General features: G+C 29.5%; 1 protein-coding gene and 1 long non-coding RNA gene across 9 annotated transcripts in view; both read right to left on the bottom strand.

The window, feature by feature from the left end:
• The window catches only part of LOC142332566 (putative prefoldin subunit 5), an 85,773-nt gene that overhangs the window by 39,500 nt on the left and 24,330 nt on the right, over positions 1-21,943 (bottom strand). For 2 of the 8 annotated variants that reach the window (XR_012758329.1, XR_012758330.1), the window contains exon 5: positions 5,641-5,863. The exons of 2 other annotated variants lie outside the window; for them this stretch is intronic. Coding sequence is in view for 3 of the 6 variants with exons in the window: in XM_075379051.1 (XP_075235166.1) it covers positions 14,035-14,177 (143 nt within the window). In the remaining 3 variants the exon portion in view is untranslated. Of the gene's footprint in view, positions 1-3; positions 5,541-5,640; positions 5,864-13,326; positions 14,178-18,927; positions 18,957-20,858; positions 20,979-21,943 lie in introns of those variants that run through there. 4 more of the 8 variants (XR_012758327.1, XM_075379051.1, XM_075379056.1 and 1 more) reach the window with 4 other exon arrangements.
• LOC142332568 (uncharacterized) lies at positions 4-4,788 on the bottom strand. Its single transcript, XR_012758331.1, has 2 exons — positions 4,725-4,788; positions 4-4,237 (listed from the first exon to the last, which is right to left on the bottom strand). It is a non-coding gene; the product is annotated as an uncharacterized LOC142332568 (long non-coding RNA).

The raw sequence follows: 21,943 nt of genomic DNA, 5'->3' as shown, positions 1-21,943 counted from the left end.
AAATTTTTTTTTTATAAAATATAATTTATTTATGTAAATCATATTATTTTATTAATCTAAAAGAATATTAAATTGCTAAAATAAATTAGATTTAGTTTAAAAAGGTCATATAATCAAACATAACAGCAATAATGGACATCTTAATACTTTTAATAACAATAATAATATTTTGTACAAAACAAAGATTGGTCTTAATGGGTTCAGTTGAATACTGTTGTTTTTCTATAAGATAGAATTCTCAAGAGTGTACACAATTTTATTTGTATCTAAGCTGATTACATAACATAATAATACAACTTCAAAATAACAATCACTTATGAAGAAGCATAAAGTACACGTTCCAAGCACAATAAAAAAAATGATAATATAATGAAAAAACAAAAGAAATAAAAAAAATTGAAATAGACCAAAGAAAAATAAAAATATCAAGTCGGTTGCAATAGAGGTTAATAAACAAGTATTTACTCTGTTAACCTGCATTAAATTATTTATAAAATTATTTAAATCATTTGCCATTATCTCACAAATTTACATGGATATTCTTATCTATTTTATAGTAGAATACCTTAAATAACATACACTCAAATAAACTACTCATTCGATTGTTTGACTCTCATAAGATATCCTTTTGATTTAATATATTTTCAATTATTTTTGACGATCTAATGATTTATTCATCACATCACTGGTCTTTGATTACCTTATGACAGTCACAAGAAAGTCATTCTTTAAAATGTCCCTCATACCATTGCTGCACTGTTTGTTAATTTAAAGACTTTGTCTCTTCAATATTGATGAATTGAATCCATTTCTCATCAACAGTATTGCTACTGGGGATTTTAATTCTCAAACAGTTACTTTTTGCAATGAAACTGTTCTTTCATTATTGTTTCTTAAGATAATGTTATGATTTTTTTCTGTTATTTAACCTACAATCATTGACTTCATTTGAAAATCATAAATACTAAAAATAGAAATTACAAATTTTATGTTAAATTACCATTTAAAATATCCTTTCAAGACTTGATAGCTTTTTTATTTTCTTAATATAAAAGAATATATATATATAAATGATTTTCTCAGGCCTATAAAATTAGAAACATATACAACTGTTTGTAACAAGCTTAGTTTGTTTTTTTTTAAATAAAGATTACAAAAGAATACTGAGAAAGTATAGCTTTTCATGACAATAGACACTAATGAAGAAATTCAATACTAGTTAAGAAAATCAAAAGATAAAAACAGAATTACTGAGTACTTTAAAACAAAAAAAAGTAATATTAAGAAAGATACTGCAATTAAAGGATAACATATAAAGGTGGAGTGGTAAAACCTCAAAAGTAAAGAAGAAAAAATGAGCAATGAAAAGCAAATAAACCCTTTTGGAAAGGAAAGAACACATGACAAAAAAAATTAAATTAAATAAAAGAAATAGAAAGGAACTAAAAGGAGATAAATAAATGCAGAAATATAATGAACATAGAAAAATAGCCTGATAGTTTTAAGTAACAAAAAAAAATCTAAATAATGCTATAAAAAAGGCTAATGAATACGCGACTAACCCTGAAAAAATTTTAAATCTTAATCCAACGATTTTGAAACCACTAATTTTTTTATATAAATTCTTAGAGCAACGCATAAAAAATTTATATTGGGTTGGCAAGAAGTAATTCCGGTTTTGTAGTGCAAAATAAAACTCAATTTTTTTTAAACAAAGAATGAATGAACTTTTATCAATTATATATTTTCTATTTTGCCTAATAACCTTTTATCTTTCTTTCAACTTCATGATTCTGTCTCTTAAAATTTCTGGTCCATATAAGCAAAAAACTGATTCGAGTGAAAATAAGGGTCATCATTATTAGTGAAAATTGTACCATTCAAAGAAATTTGCAAACTTCAAAATAAAAATTGTAATCTGATAGTCCAAGATCAGGGCTATACGAGGGATAAGACATTACTTCCTGACCAAGCTCCACTAACTTTCTTTGAGTTATCAAAGCTGTTTGAGGCTTTGCACTGATTTTTCTTTAAAACTTTCAGAACCATTTTTCTTTGATTGCTTCTTTCATTAGTTTCATTAGTTTTTGACAGTAAATATCTCAAATTATTGTTTGGTTCCTTGGAAGCAGTCAAAATACACAACACCTTTGTAATCCCAGGAATTGATATGATGATTTTTTAATGAAATTCAGTTTTTGATTTGGCTTGAACTAGTTCATCATACTTGGACAATGATTGTTTTTGATTTATGTTATTGTAGATGATCCATTTTTATCACTGGTCATAATTAATTAGAAAAAAGGGGTCGACTTCATTGGATTTGTTCATTGATTTTTCACTGTGTTAAATGAATCTCTTTTAATTCGTATGAAACCCGAATATTGATATTCTTATTAAGTCCAAGACATTTGATGTGACTTTCAGTTTGTATGATACATTTAACCTCTCTGCAATCTCTTGCACAGTTACATGACAATCTGATTCAAATATGGCTTAATTTAGCCTTCATCGACTTCTGTAGATCGACCAGATTTGATCATCTTAAAGTGAATCTTTAAATGAAAAATCTCCAGAATGAAGTTTTTTAAACTAATTCTGACACGTGTGTTCTGTTAGGCTTTCAACACAATAAACTTCACATATCTCTTTGTGAGTCTTTATGGATTACTTTAAAAAGTAAAATAAATTTAAAATGTCCATTTTTGCACTCCATACTATAATTGACCATAAACTAAACATTTTGTTTAGTTTAAACAAATGTTTAAACATAATTACACTCAATTTGCTTCTAAATTAAGCTAAAATTGTCAGCTATAAAATGCCAAAAGAGAAAAATCATAACATTGACAGAAGTCATTCAAAACAAACGTAAAGTTAACTATTTGTGAAAACTGATTTTACTTTCTTGCCAACCCTAGTATATATGAGAATGGATATCACATGAACTGAAAGAGATCAGGAACTAAGAAAAAGATTCTTTTCTAAACATTATTGTTTTCATATTACAGTACTATTTTTATATTTTAAAAAAACTGTATAACTTATTTATCTAGATATTTAATTTTAACTTATTTTGATGTATACAAATTTTTATTAAAAAATCTCAACTTACATACAATTTTAAAGTTTGAGATCTAGAACCCATCTACCTTACATAATTACAAATTCTTGTCACAAAAAAAAAGAAAACAATATAAAACATTCAATTTTTTTTTAAATTACTCAGAAACTGAAGTTTTATTCTGTGACTAAAAAAAAAATTAACACAATATTTTAAATATTCAATCATAATAAAAGAAAAGTAAACATATAATTCTATTTTATTATTTATTTTTGTAACTTTTTATTTATTAATAACATGCTTTTTTACTTTTATAACTTGCTAACACTTCTTTTTTCTAGGTAGAATACTGTCTTGTACAGAGAACAAAGAGTTTTATTGAAAATATTATGTTAAGTAGTTTCTTATTTAATAGCAAAGTAAATATGTTACACTTTCTCTAACAAAACTTTAATTACTAAGAAGTACCAGGGTAAAATTTATCTGATATCTCATATTTTTAATTTTATATGGAGTATAATGTTTGGCAAGTACGTGAATTCTGTGTAAAATAAAAAGAAATTAAAATTACAGTAAACAATTTATTTTCTTTCACATTTATATTACACAGAAACATTTTAAAATGCTGGCACATTTATTGAATAAGTTAGGTTTGATTATAAACATGATATAAATATCTGAAAATGAGAATTTTTCTGTTCTAAAAAAAATTTGGTACTTATTAGAAAAGTACATAAAATATTCTTCAAAAATACACTACATACTCACTCATATACAAAACAGGAATATCAGATTTAATTTTAAAAACTATTAATTCATATGAAAATAATTAAATTTCAGATGGCTATAGAAGCATTAAATATAATGTGCTATATAAAATTTAAAAAAAAAATATTTTTACAATAAAGAATACCATTAGGAAAAAAAATTCATATTTAAATATGTCACTAGTAATCAATAATGTAAACTAATAAACATCAGAATCAGAATCACCTTAGCAATGTTGATACTCGTATTTTCCACATAAATACACAGTAGCTGTTGATATATTTCAGCAAATATAAAACAAATCCAAAAAAAAGAATAATAATATATGGTACTGTGTAATCATAAAACAGCATAAAATATGTAACTTCCTAATAAAATTGGTAGTACTTCAAAAACCTCATCTGGCTGAAATCAGAAACATTAAAATGTGATTTATTTATGTACTTTACACCTTTACATGAGTAACAATCATTGATTTACATAACTTAATAATATTAATGGTTTATGCTTAAACCATTTTATACATGAAATTACCTGCTGTTGTTGTCCATGACAACATTTGTATCACAAATGACTGCTAACAAATAGAAGTAAAGCTATGCCAGTTTTTAAGGTTTTTGAAGACTACCACTATCAAACTAAGGACCTTTTGTGTTCTCCATATTTAAATTTTTTTATGATTAGGTAATCATCAATATTACTTGTGTATTATTCAATTAAACAGAGAATATATCTCAATCTGCCATATAAGGCTGAAAATACCTTGTCGTCCATTTAAAAATTATTACAATTTGAAGAAGCATTAATATGAAAATATGCAAAAATATGAAAATATGCCTACATAATGAATAACAAAGAAAATAACATAAGTTATTACAATTTTTCAACTTACTTCAAATTTAAAGAAAGAGAACCTTTTCTCATACTGTATTTCAAAAATAAGAAATAATGCTTCTGAAACAACATTAAAATATCCATTAGATATATTTTTTTATATTGAATTTGGTGCTCTTTAAAATAAAATAAAAAATTATAACAGAATGCAGATGTAAAACCGAAGTGTTTATTGAAATGATATTACTTTGTATCAAAATATCAGATTGCAAATAGTATATTTTCTTCTTATTACATAAATATTTTAATGTGTAAGATAAATAATTTTAGGTGATAAGAATTCTAAGCTGTAAGTACGAAAAAAGACATTATTATAAAATTATCATTTAATTAATGTTATGTAATTACTCAAATTAATGTAAAAGGTATGTTTGTATTATTGCTGTAAAAAAAATAAAGAATTATAATTTATATCATTATATATACTACCTGTTAATTTTGTTTTTATTTATTTATCTACTAGGGTTGTCTAATGCCATAAACAGGCTGTGCCAGTGATTTTAATTCATTTGATATTTATGTATTCAATTTGAATTGAAATGATCAACTTAAGATAAACTTTTGAAAAATATACATAAATTTATAGACATCACAAATATATAAGATTTTCAAATTGGATTCATGTATGTAATTTTTATTATAATTTTCAAATTATATTAGTAACATTTAATAACACAAGCCTGCAAAATTTGGGTTGTGGAATGTTTTTTAACTTTAATAGTCGATTCCTACTTATTTTTTAGCGCTGAATCTGAAAAAACCTTCACTTTTTTCCATCACATCAGGATTTTTTGCGAATTGTGAATTTCAAAAGCTGTAAAAAGTTGAAAAATTGCAAATATGTAATACTATAAAATAGATATGAAACATTTTTTTATAATAAATTAATATAATATATTCACTTTTTTACTTACACTATGCATACTTATAGCTAAACAGCTGAGTAGTCTGATGAGATGGGTGGTGGGTGGGTTGGGTTGAAAATGACGGTGGAGAGTTGGATCTCCCTTGCTCAGTGAATGCATGAAGTCAACAGCTTGTGACAAGACTTAACAAGATATATGATGTTTACCAGCAGCTTTCTGCACCACTCATGCACCGTGCTACTACTAGCAGTGCCTTTTCAACCATCATCTCCTAAAAAAAAAAAAAAAAAATAAATAAAAAAAATAAAAATAAAAAGTCTTCTGGTAAATTGAGTTTTTTCTGTCCTCTGTGATCAGATGCGTTTTTGTCAGTGGAAAATATATTTTTAGGCCATAAATCAAAATTTCTGTTTTCAGAATGGCTTCAAAAGGTTCGCAAAAAATCTGCAGATTCTTTTTTTTACATTTGTGGTGGAAAGGCAAAAAAAATATATTATAACAAGTTTCAATGGACAAGTGTACCTCACATATTTCGGAGTGAAAATAGGAGATCAAGACAAAACGTGGGCACCCACTACTTTTGCTACACATTTGTTGAAGGATTTAGATGGTGAACAAGAAGTGTTCAGATTTGGAGTTCCAATGGTGTGGCGAGAGCCATGAAATCCACCCAATGCATGGTGCGATTGTTCAACTGGTGTTCATAGTTACAATTTGAAAAGTAAAAGAAGAATCACTATCCAAATATGCCATCTGCTTTATGCTCAGTTCCTAGTGCATAATCCAGATATACTAGTGCAAATTCCACCAGAATATTTACCTGAAATAGGCGGATTCCAGAAGTGATTTAAATAAAGATAACATCAAGGAGTACGAACCCTGAGGTAGCTGTGGACTAGAGCTTTATTCACAGTCTGAACTAAATGATTTGGTTTGAGACTTACATCTGACCAAAGAAAATTAAACATCGCTTGGTTTAAGGCTTAAAGAGAGGAACCTGCTAGCAGCTGGCACCTCATTTTCATGGTTCAGGTACAGAGAAAAGGATTTTGTTCCATATTTTTTGGAAGAAGGAGAATTAGTCTTCTGTACTGATGTACATGGACTTTTGACTGATTTAACATTCCATATGAAAGTACCAATTGAAGACTTCATAAGTTCATCCAAAAGAAACCTCAAAGTTGTCCTTCTTCACAATGGGAATGTGTAACCAAGAATACCTGTCAGACATTCTGTCCATTTAAAAGAGGGTTACGACAATTTTGAATTTGTTGTCGATAAAATTAAATGTCAATCATAAGTGGATTAGATGCAGTGATCTCAAAATAATATCATTGCTCCTGTGACAGCAAGGTGGATACACAAATTTTTCTTGTCTTTTGTGTGAATGTGATAGCAGAGACAGAGAAAACCATTGGATAAGGAAAGATTGGCCAAAAAGAGCGTTATTAGAACCTGAAACCAAAAATGTGCTCCAAAAAGCTCTCAAACATCCAAATAATGTTTTCTTTCTTCCTCTGCATATCAAGTTAGACATGATCAAGCGATTTTGTCAAAGCCTTAACAAAAGAAGGTAAATGTTTTAAATACATCTGTGACAAATTTCCAGTCTTATCAATCACCACATTAAAAGAGGATGTCTTTACTGGTCATGATATAAGAAAACTTCTCAAAGATGGTAATTTTGAGGAACAAATGTAAGTTGCAGAAAAAGAAACCTGGAAAGCCTTTAAAGACATAGTAATCAAATTTTTTGAGCAATAAGAAGGATCCAAACTTCAAATCAGTTGTTGATAACATTATGACATTAACTTGAACATATGTTTTTAAATCATTACTAAACTAATGACCACAAAAAAAACCAAATAATTTTTTTTAAATTTATGTATTTGGAAAGTAATTTAATAAATCGATTATTTCATAAAAGTCAATATAGCTCTGTAATCAATGTAACTAGTAATACCAGAATTGAATTGTGCAATACTTGAATAGTAAACTCCCGTTTCAGAGGAATTTGTGAACAAAGTTTGCACAAATTTGTCCAAGAAAGATAAACCTAATTTCAGCAGGCCTCACTGCTGAATAAATAGTGTATTATAATTATTGATTAATAAAAACCATTTATGAACACCAAAATAATTTACTATAAATTTATCAATCATTATATCATAAGCTTTTTCAATTCATAGATTCATCATAAGTTATAATATTACTTTGAAAAGCTATTTAAAATTAAATCTATTTAAAGCTTGTTATTTTTAAGAGTTGAATGGTGGTGTTTATTAATTATACACATCATTGATAAACATAATTTTTGTTTCCTAACATGCAATACATTATTTTAATCTGATTTTGATGCTGAAAAGGAATATGAATTCAGAATCTTTCTATCACCCACCATTTTAAAAAAACTTTTCAATTTTAATTAAAGGATTTTTCATATTTCAACATATGGTTAGTATTTTAAGCTCCTGTATTGTATTTTGTTAGCTCATTTTTTATTGTTTAAATTTGCTAACATAAATTGTAAACTGTAAATAAACAACACTACACAAAGAATTAAATCATATCATAGTCACATATTATGATATCATATCTAACACCGAAGAGTGAGCCTTAATGGACAAGATTAATCATGACTGTGCAGGTCAAAACATGTAGCTGAAAACAAACCTGTGTTGTTTGTATTAAGCACTGGATTTAGGAATGAATTAATGTTGTTCAGTCTTATTGCTATCTTATGTTTGTTAACAGTGCAGTGTCATAATGCCTCAAAATTGTGTAAATGATGTGGGTGCCTTTTGTTATGTATGTGATGAGTTTACCATAAAATCAAATAGAAAAAACATTACACCTTTAATTAAAAAAGCGTATCATTTGTACTTTCAGTGTAAAATTGGTGATCAGGATAAGACATGAGCTCCTCATATAGTATGCAATATATTAGTATTAGTATTATAGTATACCTATTTTGATAGGCATGCAGTTGCATGCCTATAACAAAAATAGCTATAAGCTATTGACAAATTAATAAATTTGTTAACAATTATTAACAAATATTGTTATTTTGATAGGCATAACTTTAAGCTATGCCTATCAAAATAGCTATAAGTACATGTGTTTTCTTTGCGAATGGGACAGCCGTGGTAGAGATAAACATTATGTTACCAAAAAGTGAAAGAAATGAGACAACTTTTTTTTTCCCATTTGTAATTACAAATGGGAAAAATATGTGCATGAGCCCTTAGTTGAATCCCAAAAAAATTTTAACCCTCCTCTCCATATCAAGCTAGGACTAATGAAAGATTTTGTAAAAGCAATGAAGAAGGATAGTTCTGGATGTTTTTTAAATCAGGCAGAAATTTCAAAATGTAAGTGAAGGATAAATTGCATACTATAATTGCAATGTAAGTGAAGGAATATTTGTTGGTCCTCAAATAAGAAAGCTGATCAAAGATGATGTATTTAACTCAATTTTAAACAAAGTAGAAAGTGCAGCTTAGGCTTCATTTAAAGATGTTTGCAAGCAATTTCTCGGCAACAAAAATCCGAAAATTAGCACAATATTTTTAATAAAATTCTTACTTCATACAGAGCTATGAGATGTAATGGCTTAATACATATCCTCCACTCACATCTGAATTTTTTCCTGGCAACCTCACAGACATAAGTGATGAACACGCTGAACATTTCCACCAAGACATTTTGGTGATGGAAAGCTGCTATAAAAGGAAATGGAATACTAACATTCTAGCTGATTACTGTTGGACATTAATTCGTGATGTGCCTGAGGCTATTTATAAAAGAAAAGCATCATTGAAATCATTCTAACACAGGTATGGCCTTGCAGAATTATAAATTTTACAGATTTTAACTATATTTTCCCTTAATTTTTTTGAATTTAATTTAGTTAAAACTAAGGGTGATAAAAAAATTGTATTTACAGGAAAACAGTAATAATGATAATAATAATAAATGTCAATAATTCAAAAATTATAGTCATAGTAATTTCAACCACAACAATAATAAGAGCAATAATAATAAATGTCAATAGTTATAATAAACAGTGATTACATACAAAACAGAATTTGTAGTAATCGTAAGGATTTATTTACATGTAATTCAGTGCTATTGACAAAATACATTAGCTTGACCGCTACTCTTAGCACTTTTAACCACTAGTCTTGTATTTGGTAGAATAGTAGTACAATACATAAGAAAACCATATTGTTCTTTTACTGCAAATACCTTTTCTGTTCACAAATAAAACTACTCTAACAATTTATGGATGAAATTTATACATTATCTTTTCCACTAATAGTCTAATATAACTCTCCGAAAAATTTTTTATTTTCATGTACTAGAATTACTTGTTACACAAAATTACTTGTACATCACCCTAATCACGTCAAACTCTCACACTTAGAGAAAGTATTACTCTCAGAGTATCACAGGAGAAACATTAAAAAGTTTTTTTGTCAATCACTGTAATCTTAATAATATTGATGACAGCGTCGAACTCTCATAATAATTCCTAGCTTACAACTCTATCATAGCACTAAATTGCAGACATTCATCGAAATATCATCTTGAAGAGTGATCTCGTAGACACTCCTGGCAGAGCATCAATCTCGCTGACTTACATCATAACGTTTCACTTATGATGTTATGATGTCAACTGATCTTCCCTGGAGTATTTATATTCCTATCTACTTTAACAACAGGACTAGTTTCAACTGCTTGAACAGTTTCAACAATCTAACTGTTTCACTGTTGGATTGTTATCTAAAAAGTACAGTAAAACACTTTTGAAACTACATGTGAAAAACTTTAAATGATGATTATTTTTGTTAGGGTTGTCGTAGTCTGAAGTTTTTACGTTAAATGTTTTTCAATGTCCTTTAAAATGCTGTGTCATAACCCTTTCTTTCCATTTTAACTTTCTAAGTAACTTCTCTGAGAGCTTGGGGTGGTCACATACCGAAAAATACTGGGTTTTGGGGATAGAAGCATTTGCTAAATTTCATTTTTCTGTATTAAAATATAATTATAGCATTGCCTATTTCGTTAACTCCTGTATATATATATATATATATATATATATATATATATATATATATATATATGTAAGAATATTATTCACACTCGTTTTGGTCTTCCTTGGACCGCGGGAACTCGTTGCTTGATGTTCAGTTTTTTCTTCTTTGTTTCCCACTGTTTTCATATTTTCACTATTTTCCCCCTTTTGTTGGTCAGTCCACTTACTGGCTATTCTTGGTTTGTGATCTTTGTCTTTGAAGTTATTTAATCTGCGATTATTTTCCTGAATTCTTCTCTAACATGTATGATGTTTTCTGTAATCTTTGTCGTAGTCGAGTTGGAGATTTCACAGTGGAGACCTCAGGTTCTCAGGAGAATTATAAGGGGGAAAGTATTTTCATCCATACCTCCTTTCCCTTCAATCCTACATCAAAACCCCCTGGAATTTATCCCTCCCGGGTCCTTCTCTGGCCCAGACTCCTCTTCACAGGTAATGACCCTTCACGATTAGAATTTACTATTTTTTTGCATTTTCGTATGAAGATTATGGATTATGTCTTCCATTTCTTCCTGTTTGCTTCTTCATTTTCAGTATTATATTCTAAAAATGTTTGGACCTCATCGTATTTATGCCAGGTCAAGATTAAATGATCAAATTTGACTTTTAACAGTTCAATATCTTGATTTTCCATTCTAAACGATTCCATAAATGTTTTAATTCATGTAATGGAACCCTGATGTATACACCTTTGATGGTTTGTTTTATTTGGGCTTGAAGCACATATGTTGCACATCCACCTTTCAATAGCTCCATCATCCGTATCAGATTTTTGTATAATTATAAAAATAAAAGAGTTAATTTCTTAATTAAAAAAAATAAAATCTTAAAATCTAATCTATTACATTTTTATAAAGGACTTGTTTCAAATAAGAAAGCTGAAACACATAACATGAGTGGAGGAAATATTATCTATTTTACAGTAGTAGGCTTAAATTATGAAATGTAATCTGGGCTTAGAGTACAAGTCAATAAGTCGGGTAATTAAGAACAAAATATTGACAGAGATAAACAGGAATTAACAGAAAGGGAGAAAGGGAAATCTTTTGGTAAAAATTGTGGAGTAAATCTCTAGGAGATCTCTAGTAAAGAGACCCTTTAGTAAAGGAGGTAAATTTCTAGTTTTTTTGGGGTCAATTTTCTCAAAATTTTGCTAACATAACTCCACTTTATATCAAACTCAGTATATGTGTACATGCTTATACCACTTAGAAAAAAAATTTCCTAAAAATTAAAATTATCTCCCCATAAAATCAAAAAAAAAAACTATATTTTTATTTATTGCACATTTTTTAACCAATTGTTTTAATGTCTTCCTTAGCATAGCAGCAGGAAAAGCAAAACAATCAGAATTTAAAAATATCGAATTTTTTAATTTTTAAAAATTTTTTTGAGTTTATACTATTCTTTAGTACTTTTTAAACAGTAAACAGAAAAAGTAATCGCAAGCTGAGAGATCAGGCGATCTGGGAGGCCATCTAATGTCACCATTTCCTGAAATGACACGTTGTCCAAACAATCGGCGTACAGCTGCCATCGATATTCGTGTAGTATGTGACGTTGCTCCGTCTTGTTGAAACCAGGCTGTGTTAAGAATTGGTGGAAATTTCTTTTGTTGTTCCACAACAAAGGTTTCAAGCACGGCTACGTAACAAGCCGACGTCACTGTAATCGCAAGACCGTTGTCATCCTCAAAAATATAAGGGCCTATAACACAGTAAGATGACATAGCAAACCACACGGTCACTTTCTGGCTGTGCAACGGACCCTGGTGTAGCTGCGTAGGAATTTCTTGTGCTCAGTATCTGAAATTTTGCTTGTTAACAAATCCACTGAGGTGGAAATGCGCTTCGTCTGATATCCACAGTTCGTGAACAAACTCTTCGTTATCATTTATCTTCTGAAACATTACATTACAGAATTGTGCTCGCACAACTGCATCGTTTGGTTTCAGTTCCTGGACGATCTGCAACTTGTGTGGATGGTATTGCAAGTCCTTCACTAGCATTCTTCGAACACTTGTACTTGCAATTGTAAAGATGCTGAGAGACAAGAGATGCTGATGACCGATGTGGACTTCGTGTGACAGCATCTTGTAAAGCTTGAACATTCTGTAGTGTACGGACGGTTCGCTCACGGCCTGGAGGTTTCTTTTTCATTGCCGAACCAGTTTCCTCAAAATTAGATATCCATGTTTTAATTGCATGTGCTGATGGAACACGGTCGTGCCGTCCCAGATTAAAATGATGGTGAAATTCTCTACGCGCTCCCTCCACACTTGTCACTGTCACGACCACTCCAAGGATCCATGACAACTAAATGGCAGGTTAGGTTAGAGAGGACGATTAGTGCTACTTATCAAGTGGTACCAATCGCCCACAGCTACCAACACAACTTTCAAAATTTCCCGTTTCTTTGAATCATCCTGTATTACAATAAAATTTCATCATAATTCCCCTCAACAACACAAAAAAAATAAATTTTGAGTAAATTTTTATTGGCTGAACATTTTTTAGTGGAATTTTTTAAAATTGTTTCCACTTAACAAAGTAAAGTAAGTAAAATCAAAAAATCTTCTTGGAAGATGATTTTAAAGGCGAAGGAGCAGAATAAAATTACTCATTTTTTTTTTAATTTCTGAAGCCTTGGTTTATTTATACAAAAAATAATAATTTCACAATAAAATTCATCATAAATTATCCCCACTCCAAAAAATGAAATCTTGAGTAACTGTTTTCTTGTATAATTTATTTTTTCGCAGTAAATAACCAATACAGGAAGCTATTGCAACTTTGTTGCCACACCTTTTACTTTAACTCTAATTTTAGAATGTTCATATCTGATAATTAAAAAGTTACTCGTTTAACGTAATTTATAACTACTACTTATTTATTAATAAATAATTTATATTATTATTCCTTTTCTTTATTTAATTTATTTACTTATTATTTTATTTATATTTCTTCTTCCATGTTAATTGTTTGAACACCTAGTTTTACTTTTTTATTTTCCTAATGTGTACATTGCAATCAACAAAAAAAAATTCAGTTAGTGAACAATAAGCAATCTCCCCTCCCCACGGACCAATGAGGTAAGGATGATATTTGACATGTAAATGAAGTGTATGTAATCTTTTACAGATTCTGGCCGATAATTCCTTAGACGTGGGGTTAATTGAACCCCAACCACCAAAGTACCGTTGTCCCAGTGGAGGATCCCTTTGGAATTCCTCATTTGAGGCGTAGCGTCAAGACCGAAGTCGCAGTGAGAGAATCTCATGAGGTCCCCTCATTAAAGGCATGGCGACTATTTAAAGACCGAGTCCCGGCTGTCTGGGAGAAACGTCAGTTCTCAACTAGGCAGTTTGAGGCGATAGCACCCCCTGGAGACGTGTTCATGCTTGGTTTCGGATCTGGCTGCAGGGGGAGGATAAAACTGATGAACTCAAAAAACCACCAAAGTACAACGGCAAACTTTCTGCATGTTTCTAAAACATAGAAATTATATACTTAACACTAATTACATTAATTTTAGTTTCAATTTTAAAATAAATTTTTTTCCTTAATACTTTGTATTTTCTTCCACATTTGGTACTTAGCCCAATGGGCTAGTCTAGTGGTTAACTTGTCACAAATCAGTTGTTTAACTGTAGCTTTTCAAAGTCAAAGGTTCTGAGATTCAAATAACACTGAAAGTTAGTTGCTTGTATACGGATTTGAATATCAGACAGCGGATTCTGGTGTACCCTGATGGTTCTTTCTTTTTCCTGTTTAACCTCCAGGAATTACCGTTCAGATATTACTTCAGAGGATGATATGTATAAGTGTAAATGAAGTGTAGTCTTGTACAGTCTCAGTTCAACCATTCCCAAGATAATTGAAACCCAACACCAAAGAACACCAGTATCCATGATTTAGTATTCAAATCCATATAAAACTACCTGCCTTTACTAGGACTTGAACACTGGAAGTCTCGACTTCCAAATCAGCTGATTTGAGAAGACGCATTCACCACTAGACTAACCCAGTGGGTTGTACTCTGATGGTTAGATTCAATTAACCACACACCTCAGGAATGGTCAGATGTTCCCAAGGAATACAAAACTACATCTCATTCTCACCTCACTGGACCATGGGAAGATTGCTTATTGCTCACTAATTGATGCAAAAAACACATTTGGAAAAAAAGGATTAGTACTTCACAAAGATTGTTGCCTTAACAGAATGTTTTGTGAAAATTAAATTTAAAATAATGGAAAAATATGTTTAACATCTCAGATCATTAATACAAAATAAATTAACTTCCTGCAATTAAAACTTTAGAAGTTAATGAAATTATTAATTTCAATACCATAATTTGAATATATACAGAGCATTTGTAAAGTTGCTGTGAGTACACTTTAGAATTAAATGATGCATTCTGTCTTTTGGTGTTAGGAATGGAATTCAAGGACAGCAGGAGAATTCTAATCACCCTACAAATTGCAGAACCTGGAAAAAAGCCCCTTGCTGCTTAATCTTTCTTTTATCGAGCGGATAATTATTTATTTAAAGGTGATTATGTTTATTTTGTTTTATTTATGGATGGTATTGTTTGCTGCGTTCCAATCCTTCAGACCAGGGAGTGGGGCTTAGGTTGGTGCTCTGTGTTTCTCAGCAATAAACCAATACATCAGTTGTTAAGTTGTGATTGAACATGCTTCGTTTTGTTTATCTTAATCAATAGTTATGAAAAATATAATGCTTCTTTTGGAAGACATGATCTTTAACTGATTTAGTGAAGCACAAGTTTTCGGAAAAGTTTCCAAACACTCCCATTTCTTTCTACAATGCAGTTCAACTCTCATCAAAAGATTCCAGGCAATAGGCTATGTTGTAGATGCTGGCCCAAACTGGAAAATCACCTAAATTAAATGAACAGAAGCTGCTTGATATTTCAAATGCTGTGGCTAAAAGTTCCTCGAAGTCAACACGTAAGTTAGCACAGCAGTAAGATATCGGACTTGCTACCGCACATAAATCTTAAAGAAAAGAACTGAAACTATTCCCCCATAAAGAAATGTGTGTTTAAGAACTGAAACTTACAGATTATGCCAAAAGACTAAATTATTGTCAACATTTTAAACATTTTATTGATCAAAATTCCATAGGTATCTTTGACATTATATTTTTAACAGATGAAGCACGGTTTCATCTGGAAGGGTAAATTAATTTAAAAAATACACAACTGTGGTCAACAATTAACTGTCATGAATTACGAGAAAAATCTTTACACAAAACAAAAATTGGAGTCTGGGTTGGTGTGAGAAATTGTGGGTCCAATCTTTTAGAAAATACAGTTTTTACTAGTATTTTCTTTTCTGTTTTTTATTTAGCATAATTTCTTGGGAGTAAGCAATTTAAATTTATTTTTATTGCTATCAAGTATTTGCATGTTTTCTATACTTGAAAGTGTATTACAATTCCTATGCGAGAGCATAATTAGATTTTTGTTCATTATAAATATATTCAACTAGATAAATAGGCTAGATTTTTATAGGGCTAGTATTGATAAACTATTACAGTACACAAAATTTAACAGAACGGTGTTTAAATCATCTGGAAATTCTCTCAAAAAGAACTCAGCACAAAATAAATTAATAATAAAAACAAAGAAAGATAGGAATCAGTAGCACAGACGTCTATCAATCAATAGTACCATGTCATTAACATAATTTGAGATATATTTTTTAAAAGTAGTAATTAATTTTTTTACTTTAGAAAACTATAAGGTCTAAATACTTTATTGCAAAATGTTTATTTCCTTCTGCAGTCTAGATTAACCAAAATCCAGATTACCAATATTTTTAATTATATGATTATCATAAAATCTACTTGAGGAACTTCTAAATTACTTTTAGATAAGCTAAAAGCTAGATATTAAAGATATTAAAGCTAGATATTACTTTTAGATTTGTTCAATGTGCACTCAGTTCACAGATATACTAATACCTCTAAGTTTATTATATATAAAAAGAAACTGCTACAAAACCGCATTGAACCAATCCAGACAGAAAACCTTTAATCTGCCTTCACGTTAACGATTAACTTTTATAGACATAACAAAAGAAATATTTTATGATAGCGATTCAAATCATCAAATCTAATGAAAAACCCTAAAACTTTATTAAATATAAATAAAAAAATGTTTATATCACAAAGGTTTGCATTCAGTCAATCAACTTACATTAGTTAGTAAAATACAGTATAACTAACAAACAAATAAAAACATTTATTTTATTAACAAAATAAAGAAATAAACTTTATTAAGTTCTTAATTACAAAACAGCCTTGAAATGCAAAGAAAATTACAACAGAACCGTGTTTTTATACAACAATTTAATGTTTTAATTAAAGTAAATTTTATTACTGATTATATGCATAGACTTATACATACATACATGCATATGTTTCTAGATTTATATAATAATTAAAGTTGATTGCAGCCTCCAGAAGCTAAAGTGGGAGGGTAGGTTTCGATGAGAAAGTGTATGTTTAAAAAAGTTTTATGTCTGTATATAGCAAGCAATTCCACCAAGCAATCTATGAATAGACAAAGACAAGGACGGAGGAGAGGAGTTAAAAAAAAAGAAGAGGTTAAGAAATAAGATGGACTAATAAGTTTTATGATGTACAACAGATGAGCAGGAGGTGTATAAAAAAAAACAAACCCAACAGGATGAAGTATGATGGAATTTAGAAAAACAAAGTAAAAGAAATAAATAGAAAAAATAAAATATAGAAAATAATTAGCCATAAAATACGTAGTTTTTTTTATTTATTTTTAATAACCAAACCATAATTTATTTTTCTAACTTTAAATTACATACTAATTACTATAATATTAGAAAAATAATGTAATAATAATAATAACAAAACTGTCATTAATTTGAAATCAATCTTTTTCAGTAAAACGTATCATAGAGTATAATGATATGGTAATATTAATGTATTAACTACCATCTAACTCATACAAAATCAACAAGGCAGAAATAAATTTTGAGAATTTAAAATTTTTTAACTGCTCCTCAGATTAAACTCTCATATTTCATGGATAAGTCTCTCATTTGAAGAAGAGCAGCAACATATGGTCTGGCAATTAAATAATGAGACAAGTCTTGGAAAAAATAAAACAATCAATTATCTCCATTTTATTCAAAATACTATCCCCAACAAGCATCAATCACTGGTATTACATATCAATGATCAAACTACCTATGTAACTCATTTATCTGATAAAGCCTTAAGCCTTAATGTGAATTTCCATTGGATATTTCAAAATCACTAAATAAAACATAAGATATTTAATTTCAATAATAACTTTAATTTTGAATAGAATATATTCACAGTAAAATAAATCTATAGAATAGGGTGCCTGATTGAACAAAGATATTTTCAGGACAAAACAACCTAGATAATTACTGACTGATGAGTTAATGTTTATTGGGAAAAAGGAATCGATAATCTCTCGTGCTAGATACCTTTGTAACAGTTGTTAGTACCCTTCAAATCAAGGTTTTACCATGGTTACCCTTGATCTACCCAGGCAAATGCTTTGAGGTAGTTCCTTTTTTCATCTGTGGAGTAGCATATCAACCTAATTCTGATGTTATCTATATAATATATTATGTACCCATCAGAATAAATAAAAAACTTATTTACATATTTCTATTTACTGCCTTTAATTTTGTGGCAATTAAAAAAAAAAATTTAATTAAGCGTAGGTATTTTTAGTTTTTGTTAAAAGTTATCATCAGCTTTTTAAAAAGTTTATTGTGTATGTTTTAGTTTTATTTAAAATATACAAAGTCTACAAACAATGATGCTTCTTTGAAAAAGTTATCCGCTCTTCTTAAAAGACAAAAGGTGAAAAATCAATGTCTTGATTCTTAAAGAAGACAGAAAAACAACAAAAATAGACTCCTACTAGAATAGGCTTTGTAATATAAGATAGGTAAGATAAGATACTTTTTTTATCTAGTATTTCACCAAATTTTATTGAATTTTCTTATGAAAATAATTTGAACATTAGAATGAGCTTAGGGAATACAAGTTATAAGAACGTACCAATAACTAATGATGAGGCCAAATTAACATAATGATCTCAGTGATGGAATGGAAAGTATCCTTGCCTTTCATGTAAGAAGTTTTGGATTCAAATCCTGGTCAAGAATTCATAGAATTGTCATTATTGCTCCTAGCTATTATTTGATATCAGTTTTCTGTTACTGCAATAAATTAATATATCAACAAATTGTCTAAGTAAAAAATGTTTTATTTAAAAATATTTCATTTCTGTAATATAGATCTGCACTTAAAAAATAATCGATTGGTAGGTACATATATTGGTAGGTCTATTGGTAGCTTACAATATAGTTTACTGATGCCCCTTTGTAAGGTGATAGGAGAGGAGATCCCTACTTTAAATCAAAATTGGCCTCATTTCTGAGGAAACCCTATTTAAAAAAAAATGAGTTAAAAAGTGATTCAAGTGGCTTATTTGTATATAAACAACCACTTCAGCGGTAGAAGTCAAATAGGGAGCATTTCAGTTTCATAATGAAAAGATCTCGGGTTCAAGTCTTCATGTCAGTTTTTTAACTTTTATTTTTTTTCTTGCATGTATACAAGGTTCGGCTGATAAATTTTGCACATATATGCGTAGGATGGGAATGAAAAGAGGTACTGGAGTGAGATAAAAAATGAATAGAAGTATAATACCTTAGCTACAAAATATAATATTTATTTTTCAATATAATCCCAGTTTACATAGATACATTTTGTCCAATGGTTGACAAGTTTTTGCATTCCATCACTGAAAAATTCTTGCAGTCTTTCTCGGATCCAAGAGTGGCCACAGCTTCCTTGAGCTCATCATCGGTGGTGAATTACTTTTGAGAAGAGGAAAGAAGTGGAAGTCGCATGGAGCCAAATCCAGTGAGTATGGTGGGCAGAATAGACTCAAACTTGCAGAGTGCCATCAGAGAGTTTGTGTGGTAACCACTGTGCACAAATTTTAAGGTAACCCAGTTACTTGATAAAATGGCCAACTCATTCTTTAGATATGCCTAACTGAATAGCGATGCATTGCTGAGTGATTCGCCAGTAACTTTGAAACAAATCGTTCACCTCCTTTCAATGTTTCTGGTCAGTCACAGAAACTGGTCGTCCGCTGTGAGGTGTGTTCTCAATTGTTGATTTACCAGCTTCACATTTGTGAAATTTCAACACTCACCTATTCACACCTATCAACAGTTTCACTACTGTAAACAGTTTTTAAACGATGAAACATATTTGTAGGATTTACATTTTCTGCTCTTAAAAATTTTATCACTGCACGCTGTTTTAACCGTGTTGAAATATTAGCCGTACTTGACTCCATTTTAACAACTACTGAAAACAAACCAGTAAACGGATTTCAATGCATTATCGCAGGTTTGTAGAGGGGGATTTTAGCTATCATGCCCAACTCGATAGTACCTTTTGTTTCCATGTAGCACACCTGTGTGCAAAATTTATCAGCCGAGCCTCATACATTTAACACAGACTTTTTATTATATAGTATTTATTATAAAAATATTTATAAACATCTGTAAAAACTGCACTAGTTAATTATTTTATTTGAATATTACAATCAATAACCTAAAAATCTTTATGAAGATGTAATGGAGATATGCACATAAAGAATGAAGGAATAAATAGACAACAAACAGATTTCATTTTATAAAACAAAAACACAAATTTAAACAACAGTTTATTTCAATTTTCAGTATCACTGTTACAATCAGTAGATTGATCAATATAAAAAACAAATATAAAGAGCAAAACATAAATATTTTTGATTGTAACATGCAAGATGAAAATTATAACAGATTTATATATTTACATTTTTTGAAGTTTTATAAAACAAAATCTGTTTGTTAGGTTAAAAAATAATTGTTATACTCAAAAAAATAACAAGCAAACATTAAATTCATAGAATTTTTTCCAGATTCTTATAAATACTGTTGTTATTATAAATACTATACAATAAAAAATCATCTGCATTAATAAATAGTAAGAAAAAAATTGAAGTAAAAGCGAAAACTTAAACCTAAGACCTTTCAGTTATGAGACTGTAACACTCACCACGGCTGCTTAGGTGAAATGAAACCAAAAAAGATACTTGAACTACTTAAAATCTTTACATAGAAACTGGGTTAAGTTGGAAACTGCCATTTTGGATTTAAAGTAAGGATATTCTCTCCACCCTGAAAACAAGTAAAAATTCACCATCTCTGAACTTTCTGAATAATTCCCACAAATTTCTCGTATGGTTTTGTATGCGACTGTCAATTAGGTCACTGTCACTAATTACGTTACCGGAAGTTCTGTGCTCAGTGGGTTCTAAAAATGCTTAAAGAAATCCATATAACTAAATGAATGGGCTCTGCCTTAGATCCGTTGTAAACTGATTCCTTGTCCTTAAGTTACATAGTAAACACTTATAATGGAATCACCTGAAGAACCTTCTACACAAAACAAAAAATTAATGATTGAAATTAACCCATTTTATGAAGAACAAGTCCTGAACTTATAAAAAAGAAAAGAAATATGTATAAGTTGAATTGAGAAGGTCCATATTTATGATCAACTAAAAACAATTGTTACATCAATTTAAGCTCTATTTTTTGTTTTCTTTTACTTATATCCTTTATAGTTACAGTATTTTAACTATTTCCTTGGGTATCAGGAATAAGAAAGAAATTTGAAAATTTATATGATTTCTAGATGTTAAGATGAGTTGCACAGTTGTTCTTACTACTGATACATCAATATTCTACTAAAAATCAATTCAATCCTAACTATTTCATTGGTTATTTAATTATTACGTTACTACTATTTATAGAACTATGCAGAAAAAAAAGTCAAGTTCAGCAGAACAGGTAGTTTGAATAGTATATTAAATGAAGAAATTTATTACAAAATTGATAAGTGACCTAGAAATACAAGGGCAGTTCAAAAAGTAACCTGTGTTGTAGCATAGCGCAAGTAGTAGTGTTAGTGGCACCACCATTGACACATCAGCATACTCTCTGAATCCCTCACCTACCTTTCAAACTGCGTCAGTGAGCTGTGTACTCCCATAAGATTTCTTTAAGCACAAAATGTTTTGGCAGCAGACATCCATCATAAGTTGTGTACTGTGTATGGCCCAAACAATATGAGTGACGGT

Source organism: Lycorma delicatula, chromosome 11, assembly GCF_047948215.1.
Source record: "Lycorma delicatula isolate Av1 chromosome 11, ASM4794821v1, whole genome shotgun sequence".
Classification (NCBI taxonomy): domain Eukaryota; kingdom Metazoa; phylum Arthropoda; class Insecta; order Hemiptera; family Fulgoridae; genus Lycorma; species Lycorma delicatula.
Note: the sequence above shows the minus strand (reverse complement) of the source record. Positions and strands in the feature narration are given on the sequence as shown.